The sequence below is a fragment of the Mus caroli genome, chromosome 6 (assembly GCF_900094665.2).
Source record: "Mus caroli chromosome 6, CAROLI_EIJ_v1.1, whole genome shotgun sequence".
Taxonomy (NCBI): Eukaryota; Metazoa; Chordata; class Mammalia; order Rodentia; family Muridae; genus Mus; species Mus caroli.
Window position 1 is genome coordinate 50,487,722 of NC_034575.1, and position 10,745 is coordinate 50,498,466.

A 10,745-nucleotide genomic window follows, 5' to 3' on the forward strand; every position below is an offset into this window, starting at 1 on the left:
CTCTCTCTCTCTCTCTCTCTCTCTCTCTCTCTCTCTCTCTCTCTCTCTCTCTTTCTCTCTCTGTCTCTCTCTCAACTGAGGATGTCCACTGAGATGATGACCACCGAGCCAGTACCACCTCTGGAGCTTTCAGATGACATACTAGGCAAGCTGGATCCTCAGTGCAGCCCCTCAGGTAAATGCTCCCTCTGGCACGTCTGTCCTGCAGGCCACAGGAGGGTCTCTGTCACCATACTGCTGTCAGGCAAGTCTGAGAGAAGGGCCCCTGAAACCTGATAGCCGGTGCCTTCTGGTGACAGGCTACACCAGATGGACAGGCAAATAGCCATGGGTCTGTGGGGTTCGCCACGTAAATATCAGCTGAAGTACTGGAGTGAAGTTAATTCCAATGAGAGAGGAGGGAGGGAGAGAGAGAGAGAGAGAGAGAGAGAGAGAGAGAGAGAGAGAAAGAGAGAGAGAGGATCATTGTCCTGTGTTTTGGATTTGACAGAGTCCCAGGCAGAGCATTTTTGAGGCAATAAATGGAATGTGGCAATATAGCTTGTTTCCAGTATTTTCCAGCACACTTAAACCCCATGTGCAGCGCCAATAAAATATTTCAAATATCTCTCTTTGCCTATCAAGACAGAATTTTAAATAGCCCCTTTCTGCTTTATTGTCAATCTGTTTCCTTTCCACAACTGACTTTTTGCATAACCTTTGTAATGAAAACACCAAAAACATTTCTGCCTCTACCCATTTCTAAAAATGAGACACTCAGACTTTTGATGGATGGGCCTCTTGCATATTCATAGTCTTTGTTAATGCCTCGTCTGGCTATGGCTCCTCTCATCTCCCCTCTCCTCGATTGCCTTCAAGATATTTTATGTTCAGGATTCCTCCAAAAAATAGGGAAAATTACAATTGAAATGAAAGTCAAAATTGAAACAAATGTCTCACTCTCTGCACTAGGTGCCGAGTAGCACCTTGGTAGCCCACCCCTAACAGATTCATATGCAAGGTATGCCTTCAGGGACCCCACAGCTGGGCAGCACCCATCCTAAGCACCATCAGTCAATCAATGCCTATTGTGTGTCTATCATGGGGAAGGGTAATAAGCCTCAATGTGGTAACAACTTTGAAGAATTACAGTGTCTGCCAGGCTGAAAATCAAGCTGAGTAGCTCCAAGATGTAGCTTGATCCTTATCGATAACCTGGTCACATTTGCAAACAGGAGATGAAAGTAGAACAACCACAGGCTTAGTGTGGGGATTAAATGAGGTCATTTGTCCAAGAATGGGATGAAGGATTTGGTAAAATGTAGGCAGAGAGAAACTGAAAGAGCCCGGATGTGCAGCAAAATCAGAACAATCTCCCCAGGCCTCCTTTTCATATGTAGGTGAACTTCACGCAGCCCAGTGCCATCACAGAGTGCAAACGCAGTAAGTATTGATTAGATTGAGGCTGTTGGTAGCATTATCAATGTTTTTCAGTCAGAGGAAAAGCTGACTTTTTCAGTATCGCCAAAGAGAACCATGATATGTGGGGTTTTTTCTTTCTTATGTTTCTATATGGGGATGTCTGATGATGCATGCACGTTGTGTGTGGTTACTAAATATTTCTAGTGTAACGTTTCAAAACATGTGGACTATGTAGTCTAAGAGACTACAAACAACTTGGAGGCAAAAATGATTTCTTACCATTTTATTTCTAGGATCTAATAAATCATTTGACAGGTAATAATAGGTGTTAAAAATGTTGTTTGGCTAGAATCATGAATGACTTTGGGTATGTCTCGTCCCACAAAATTGAATTGAAAGTTTTACATATTTAGTCTTCAGTATTTTAAAGTAATTTATCTGAACATTTCCTCAAAGAAATATATAAAGAAAGAAAAGTGGGAGCCAAGTATAACCAGACACATGTAAAATTCCTGCACTTAGGAGAGTGAAGCAGAAATATTACAAGTTAAAGGCCAGCCTGGGCTACACAGAGAGTTCTTGGGGTGGGATGGGGAGGGAGAAGAAAAGAGGGCAAACAAGGAAAAAACAAGAGAGGGGTAGGGGCGAGAAAGTACTGAAATGTTAAATCAACCTTTAAATCCTCCATATTCTTTTTCATATCTCTAGAAATACTCAGGTTGTATCCAGGCCACAGTTAGGAGCTTTCAGAGAAAATGTGCAATTTCTTGGTAGATTCACAATAGAATAGCCCTTTATACTAGGCCTATTTGAATCCATTCATTCAAAAACATATTGAACAAACATGTACTTGTGGCTACTAAAATGATTTCAAAAACAAAGTAATATCAGAAATAATACTGACATCACCCTTTAAATTTTTATCTGAGCAAAATTGCTATTCGTATTCAAGAAATTATAAAAACTAGTTAGGGCTGGGTTTAACAAAGACTGACAGGCTGACAACATTGGGGCTTCCTGCAGATCTGCTGGCAGGTCAGACTGAGCAATGACATAGTGCACAGGTGACAGGTATCAGATCTCCAAAACACATGCACATTGATTAGACGTCACCTCCACTTAAACAATGGAGATGATATCAATGGGTTTAGAAATTACGTCCAGAGTTTCCAAACTCAGCAAGTGAGAGACTCAGGATGTGAACTTGGAGTAGAGTTAGCTCAACTTGCATCTATAGCACGTTGGTTGGAGAGAGATGCAATTAAGAACAAAATTCCCCAAAGTGTGTAACCTTTGTCTCCTTGAAAACTGTCTGGAGCAGGAGACTACAGGGATTAATCATTTCAGAACAATGCATCAGGGCTCCAGCAACAGCAGAGAAATGCAAAGCAGAGCAGAGCAGACAAAGATGCCTGGGTTTAAGATGCAGGCTAGACAAGGCTTTCAGGAGCCAAGGGATTGGTCTGGAGTCATCATCTGTGAGAACCTCTGATGATGTTAACGGCACAAGCTGGGCTGTCCAGGATCTAGTAAACATGGCTGTGAAAAGTAAAGAGATCAGACAGAAAACTTATAATTGTATAACCTTATAAAGAGACTTGGCAAAAACACAGGCAGAGAGGAAGGTAGATGCTGAAGTCTGAGTGGGGCTTTTCAAGAGGACTCAGCAGCTCACAGAGGTAAAGCAAGTAAGAGATTCACTTTATACCCTAGTGAAACAAACCAGGATCTAGGAGCATGTACCACCCTGGCCTTGTGGGCATTTAAGAAAAGTGATTCTTGAGCAAACGAGGCTGAACAGTGAACCTACTGTTCCTGCAGAAATTCAGATCAAGACTGGTCACATTTTTCTGCTTGTCTTTGCCTTAATAACTTTCCTGATTTCTCTAAATTTAAAGTTTTACCAGGGTTCTGGAGAGATGGCTCAGTGGTTAAGTTCACTGGTCAGCCAACACGGAACAGTTAGGACCATCTTGAACGCCAGTCCCAGCGGGGGATACCGGTGCCCTCTTCTGGTATCTCCAGGAACTGCATACAAAGGCATACATGCAGGCAAAACACCCACACATATAAAACAAGTATAAGTGTTAAACACTATTTAAACTTTGCTGAGTTCTGATTTTCTATTTTATATACAAACATAGCAAGTGCATTTGGGTCTTCCATTTGGTGTGGTAAAAATAAGCACTTTTCTGGCCAGATGACCTCTGTCCCTAACATCAAATATGGTTAAGAAACTAACCAACTCACGACTCAATTGTATTATTCCTTTTCCTCTTTGAACCCATTTCCTCTTTGGAACCAGATGACCTTTCAGACCAGTTCATTAAGGACTGTGACCTCAAAAAGAAGCCAAGGAAGGGGAAGAATGTACAGGCCACTCTGAATGTTGAGTCAGATCAAAAGAAACCCAGGAGGAAAGATACACCAGCAGTGCACATCCCGCCTTTCATCCCAGGTAACGGGCGGGACAAGCTGCTCTGCGTGGCTGCAATGGCAGGCCTGTAAGACCTGACACCATCAACACATGGGGAATAAAGTCCCCACAAGATTCCAAAGCTCCCATGAGCATCTACATCCAGCAGACATGGGGTGGCATCCAGAGATTTGAAAGCTACGTTGTTTGCCTTCTCTGGTACCAGCCCACAATGCACCTATGCACAACACTTCCACATTAGGATCTGCAAACGTGACTACTTGACCCTCTTCCTCTTTCTGCTCCTCTAACCATGCAGGTGTGATTTCAGAACACTTAATCAAAAGATATGATGTTCAAGAGAGAATTCCAAAGGCCAAATCAGGCCCAGCTCTTCATAACAATGATATGGAACAAAAAAGGCCAAGGAGAAAAGACACGCCTGCCTTGCACATGCCTCCCTTTGTTGCAGGTAAAAACTTTTTTTTAAAAAAAAAAAGCTGGTCTAGAACATTCACAGGAGGGATGGGAGCACATTGGAGCCTTATCATGTTGAGGTGCAAGGGGCATGCCCTATGCCCTATGTCCTGGCCCAGTAAGCTGTGTTGCATTCACGTGCCCAGGAGAAGAGTATACGTATTGCTGCCTTCTGGGTTTTCCTTCATTGTTAGTTCCCCAGGGGATGACTTGGGGGAGGAGGAGGCTGAGAAATAACTCCTGCTTTATCAGACCTGGTCAAATTCACTCAACCATCAAAACAAATATCAGTGGGATCTTGAGAAGAGGTGAAATTCCTGCTTCCCCAGCTTACATGGATTGTGCATGCTAAAGTCCATGGATAACTTCCCAGATTGTATGGACCAATTGTCAAGACTTGGGACAGAGATAGAGGAAGATGGAGAAGATTTACATCAATATCCTAATACATGTCAGATCACACACGCACACACACGCATGCGTGCGTAATGAAATGAGGTATTGTCCTTGTCCCTGGAAAGTTGAGGAGTGAATGGGAAAAGAGGCAAGTGGAATCACAGTCAGATTATGACTCTGCAGACTTATCGAAGTTTCTTGAGTCAGGAAATCTCTGCCTTAAGGACCTTCAGTGGCAAACATCGCTGCAGGCACACACACACACACACACACACACACACACACACTCACACACCCTGCTTCTCTCACTGTGTTAGCTGAGGTGCTTTATTTCTGGAAGCTTTTCGTATGTAAAGAATTGGCAGTAACCACAATGCTAGTTACGCTAAGAAGGACAGAGCCTTTTGGCGGGTATCCAGAAAGACTCATGCTGGTTCTAATACGGTTGTTCAGAGGAACTCACAGGCAAACACACCATAGAGATATATCTCATTAACCCTTGGCAAGTGGAAGCTGGACAAGGATTCACTACCCCTTCTAAATCTTATGCTAACCATCTCCCTCCCTTAGGTTAATGAGCTTATTTGACAAGTCCAACTGCCTGAATGGAGCCTCTGTGGGGAGGCCTCTAAGGCTTCCCTGCCAGGCCCGGGCTTTGTTCGGACTTGGCTCACAGTTGAAAACTGCATGGCAGAGAGTGTTGGTTGTGATTGGTCAGAAACGCGTACCAAGAACTGTTTAAGAGAAGAGAAGTACTTAGTCTACATGGGAGGGGGGCGGGGAAGGAGCCAGACAACATAAGGATGATGCAGCAGGTAATAGTGAACACCAACAGGACAGTTGGGAGTCAGAAATCAAAGCAGTGCACTCATACAAAGCAAAGACAGTCAGAAATCAAAACAGTGCGCTCCTGCAAAGGGAAGAGAGTACCTCCACTGAAATTGGCACATGTCTGTTCTGCTCAGGGGGAGAAATCCCTTGATTTGGATTATGAGGGCAGGTGCCATCTTTGTCAAGACTCCTCAATGTTTGAGGGACATCTACTTAATGCAGATAGCTATGGTTTGGATGGTGCCTAGGTGAGATCTTGCTTAGAATTGGCACAAAGACCCAGGACTAGAAATCTTGGCCCAACACCAAGATTTCTTGGCCCAACATGCTAACATCTTACAAGCAGCCAAGTTCCCTTAGCTCTAAGTTCTGCTCTACACAGAAAGAACGGAACTGACATTTGCTAGAGCTTTACTAGGTCTGAGTCTTCTTCTAGATGTTGAATGTGTGAGAACGCCAGAACGTGACTGTTGCTCAACGATTCCTGTCCTGCAAACCATGATTTTAGCAGAGGGTCTATAGGGTATTGGTGGAGAACTACAGAATGAAGGCCTGGTCTTAGGAGATGGCTCAGTGGGTAAAGCGTAGGGCTCCAGTTTCAATCTCCAGACTGAGCTTTTTTGTGTGGGTGTAGACATAGAGCCTGTATCCCCAGGGCTCAAGAAGTAGAGGCAAGGGATGCCAAAGGCAGGCTGGCTAGCTAGCCTGGCTGATTGTTGAGCTTCAGATTAAGAGACCTTGTCTCAGTATATAAAATGGAAAATGATTGTGGAAGATACTTTATCTAAAGCTCTTGTCTCTACATGTACACGTGTACACATGTGCCTGTAAACATGTAGACTCACGTGCATTTGTATACACACATGACGGATTAAAAGGATAAAGAGATTGAAGACTCAAGTGTCTCTTACAGCATCAAACCCTTGCCGAGACTCGGGTGGCTGGAGTGAGCTCCTCAGTGGGGACTGATGACCAAGGGAAGAGCTTTCGTTTTAATGGCTCCCTCCCCTCAGAGACACAGTCCTGACTCCTCAGGAGAGCAGAGACCAGGAGGAAGTCAGATCCCCTCAGTGTTGCTCAAACTGTCTTCAAATGCCCGAAGTGACAAGAACAGGAGAGGCAGTAGTAGCATGCTCCCATCCCTATGTGGGTTCTCTGAACAGGATACCCAGAAAAGTTGACACTACGCTGAGCTTCTGTAATGGGTATCCTTCCGATAGTGTGACAAAACACTGGAGAAAATCAACTTAAAGTGAGGAAAGTTTTGTTTGCCTTAGGTTTTCAGAGCTTTGGTTCATAGTTGCTCGGCTCTGTTGCCTTTGAGTCAGTGGCAAGACAGAACATGGCAAAATGAGGTACATGGTATGACAAAGCACTTCATCTTGCAGTGGCTTGGAAAGAGAATAGAAATGCAGGGTGGGGATAGGATGCTAATGTCCTTCAAGGATCTCACTTCCTGCTGATAGGCCCTGTATCCAAACAGCTCCACCACTTACAGACATCAGCAGCAACTGGGAGTCCCATTAAGAGCCCAAACACAATATATCCTTTATCATTCGCTTATAAAATATTACAACCAATGCTTACCTGTGTTGATACAAAATTTGAGTTCATTCTGCACGTTAAATTATTTTCTGTGCCCCTGTGGGCAGACTGTTCCACTTCAGGAAGGGCCAGCCTTTACCATTTAATATGCTCCTGCTATTCTTGCTGTCCCAGGGCCTCCTCCCACCTTCTGGCCCAGATTTTTAAGGACTACATTTCAAGGGCACCCAAAGTAACTAGAAAGTTGCTGATGATAAAAATGTAAAGCTTTTTGTCTATTTTAAATTACCAAAAATTTCACTTAATGTAAAGAGATATCCAAGAAGGAAGTATGGAAAGTTTGACCCATTAACAAACCTAATTCTACATGGTCCTGGCATACTGGTTTTAATTCTAAATAAAAGCAGAACTCTATGCAAATATTATAAGAGACATTATCTCCAACTGTGCTTTATAAGTGATTTATGCAAAGGCCTTAGTTTTAGCCAGACTTGAAGTTATTTTTCTCCTCCAATAAATACTAGCTAATTGGTTAAAAATATAAACAAGCTAGGAATTGAATCAAATGAATAGTCATTAAGATCCACACATAGTTTTCATTAATTTGTTGCCCTTGAGTGGAGGCCAATGCTGTAGAAAGGCCCCGTGTGGAGCACAGCTTCCAATCCCCAAGCTGAGATCTTTAGGAAGTGCTGTGTGGACTGGAAAATCCCTAATGAGAGGAGTGGAGGCAGGCTGGTGCAAAGCTGTGGTGGAAAGCATGGCTGGGAGGGAAGAGACAGAAATTACCCACACTCATTTGTCACTCATTAAAGTGGCCCTACTTTCACTAACGGACAGCATCAATGAAGTCTCCCTTGCTGACCTTTTCTGAACTGATCAGCTCTGAAAAATGATAAAAAAAAAAAAAAGGAAGGAAGAAAGGAGGCAAGGAAGCAAGGAGGGAGGGAGAGAATAATGAAAGAGAAAGAAAAAAGACAGACAGACAGGAAGGGAGAGAGGGAAGGAGGGAGAGAGAGGGGGAGGGAGGATGGGGAGGGAGGGAGGAAGGGAGGGAGGGAGGGAGAGAGAGAGAGAGAGTTAAATCAAATCTTTTAAATTTCACAGGCCAGTAAAAAAACAACTTCATACTTTGCCTAAGTAAGGATTCATCTAATATATCTACATTTTGTAAAAATGGGGATATTTTAATTCTATTTTCAAATGAAGAGTGGTTTTAAAGTGTGGCCATACTGTGTGTGAGGATACACTGCTCTCTAGTACCTCTCTTTGCTCTGAAGTGGGGGGGGGGGGCTCTGTCATCCAAGGGCTGACAAACACTGGGGGGCAGACACTCAGAGCTCAATATTTTCTCTGGTGTTTTAGGTTTGATTTTATTAGTCTTACTGTTCCATTCAAAAGAGAAACAGACTAACAAATTACAGAAAAATAAAGTGAAAAAAAAAACCCACATCATTTAATTGATCATAGGTGTGGCTTTCAACTTTTTAAAATATGTATTTATGAATGGTGGGGGCGGGGCAGACAAGCAGTACATGGGCTACAATGGGTCTGTGGAGGTCAGAGGACAACTTATAGGAAATAGTTCTCTCCTTCCATCTTATGGGTCCTGGAGATCCAACTCAGGCTATCAGTGGTAATGACAGGCACTTTACTCCTGAGCCATGTCACTGGCCCACAGATGTGGATGTTTTGCTAGGCATGTTACCAACATCTTATTTAATTGATGTAATGCTTGTTTGTAATAAGTATTAGTGTATTCATTATACACATGAGAATAGAACATTTAGATGAAACATTAGGTCGCACCATTTGCATTAAAAGAGTGGCTAAACAGAAGCCCCCAACATTTGGCCTCCAAAATCCCTGTGCCTTTTATCCTACCATACTGCAAAGGGGTGAACTTAGCCTATGGCTTAGGGCCTGTCTCTCCTTGTGTCCAGAATGGAGTCCTCTTGAATACCTCCTCAGCAAAGGTCTAGCAAGGTCACTGTTTCTCCCCAGACTTGGAAGCATTTCTGTGTGTCATTGTGCCTTTGAGAGAAGTCTTGGGGCTCCAAGGACTACCTGATACTTCAATTGGATGTTTGTATAATTGCAGGTCTACATTTTTGTTTTGCAGGTTTGACTCTGCTCCGGGATGAGAGTGCAGGAGTGATTCTGGAGGATGAAGAAATGGATGGTGACAAGCTCGCTATTTAAAGACATCTCCCCTGAGATTGCGTGTAAATAGATTACATTGGTTCCCTAGGGTGATCTAGAGGGAAAAAATAGATTTGTCTGTGCTCTCATTTTGTCCTAGTCGACTCTAAGATCTAGACGTCTCCTCCCCAGGAGACCTACTACTCAGATTGCTGGTCAGGTCACCTCTTTGTCTTTCCTTTCTTGCTTTTTAACCCAACCTCCTAAACTTTCATTTTTCTATACTGTGCAAAGTAAAGTGATTTTTTTTCCTCCAAAGTAAGAGAGGTGAGACCTCAGTGCTTCATGTCTGCAAGCAAAAAACCTGGATAAAAGATGGGGAGGAGGAAGGGGAGGCGGTCCTTTCCACCTGCCTTTAGTAGCAGGGCAGTCCGATTCAGCATCAAACACTCAGGAGTCCAGCAAGGCCACAGCTGCTGGTTAAACTGTAAGAACATTTGGACTCTAATGGAGTCATGGACTGCTTATGATGAAATTGTTTTTTCTTTCTTCCTTCCTATCTTGAGAGTCCAACTCTGATCACCCTCTCCTCTGAAGACCCTCATTACACATGTTATAATGGTTCAAGAAGAGGAAGCCAGCCCATCATGCAAGAATAAAAGACATCAGAGGCAGAGAATGCTGGTCTATGTATATTGGTTGTCATGATATTTGTGAATTATGTCATAATGGGAGGTAAATAAATACCAATGACTGTAAGGAATTTATTTTTTTAAATCTAAGGCCAGTTGAAGGCTGTTCTGATATTTTCACCATCTCACTTATTTAGGCTCGGATACGTTTTCTTGTGTAAGAGGTGGTGTTGTCTAGTGATCATAGATGTGCGTTTGGTTCCTGTGCAGCTGGCAATCTCCAAGTGCCTGTGGGGACTCTTTGCATCTGTACTTCATCTGCCAGACAGCAGACAGAGAGAAGGTGAGGACTAAAAGGGAGAAAAGCAGAGTATCTAGTGTTCAGACCAAGGCAGGAAGCATGGGACAGCTCTGTACATACTGAGGTCCAGCTGTTGGTTATCCTTTCTGTCTTTCTGTTCCCCTTACGAAGATGTGAAAGATGCAATACATTTCAGAAATAAAGATACTTCCGCACACATCTCTGTGTCCTAGAAATTTCTCCTGACTCTTACTTACGATTATAAAAAAAAAAAAAAAAAGATTGAGAACAAGAAGCCACAAACCTTGCACAGTTTGGCTTTGATTTGCACGTAGTTTTGTTTTGACTGTAAAGATTATTTTAAATCCTCGAATTTGTTGTTAATATTTAAGGATCAAACCCAGAATATCTGCATGAAATCCTAGATTTTATATTGTCTTCGGAAAATGTCCGGAGAGCTGGCAGTCTAGGCAGGCTAGGCTTTACTAAAACACCCTAGCTCACCCTATGACTACTGAGTTCTAGACACAGTTCTAGAAGGCATGCACACTCTACATTTGGGGATCTGTTCCATCACAGCTACTGACCCATTGACTTCACACTC

At 43.1% G+C, this 10,745-nt stretch overlaps 1 protein-coding gene across 2 annotated transcripts; it reads left to right on the top strand.

The window, feature by feature from the left end:
* Positions 1–6: 6 nt before the first annotated feature.
* Positions 7–10,350, top strand: Ppp1r17 (protein phosphatase 1 regulatory subunit 17). 2 transcript variants are annotated; one of them, XR_003836947.1, is made up of 5 exons: positions 7–175; positions 3,707–3,859; positions 4,137–4,289; positions 9,189–9,943; positions 10,038–10,350. XR_003836947.1 is itself a non-coding variant. In XM_029478743.1 (4 exons), the coding sequence occupies exons 1-4, from the start codon at positions 82–84 to the stop codon at positions 9,266–9,268; spliced, it is 480 nt and encodes a 159-aa protein (XP_029334603.1). In that variant the 5' UTR covers positions 7–81; the 3' UTR covers positions 9,269–10,350. The 2 variants fall into 2 exon arrangements, 1 of the variants encoding a protein (XP_029334603.1); XM_029478743.1 differs by having other exon boundaries at positions 9,189–10,350.
* Positions 10,351–10,745: the final 395 nt, after the last annotated feature.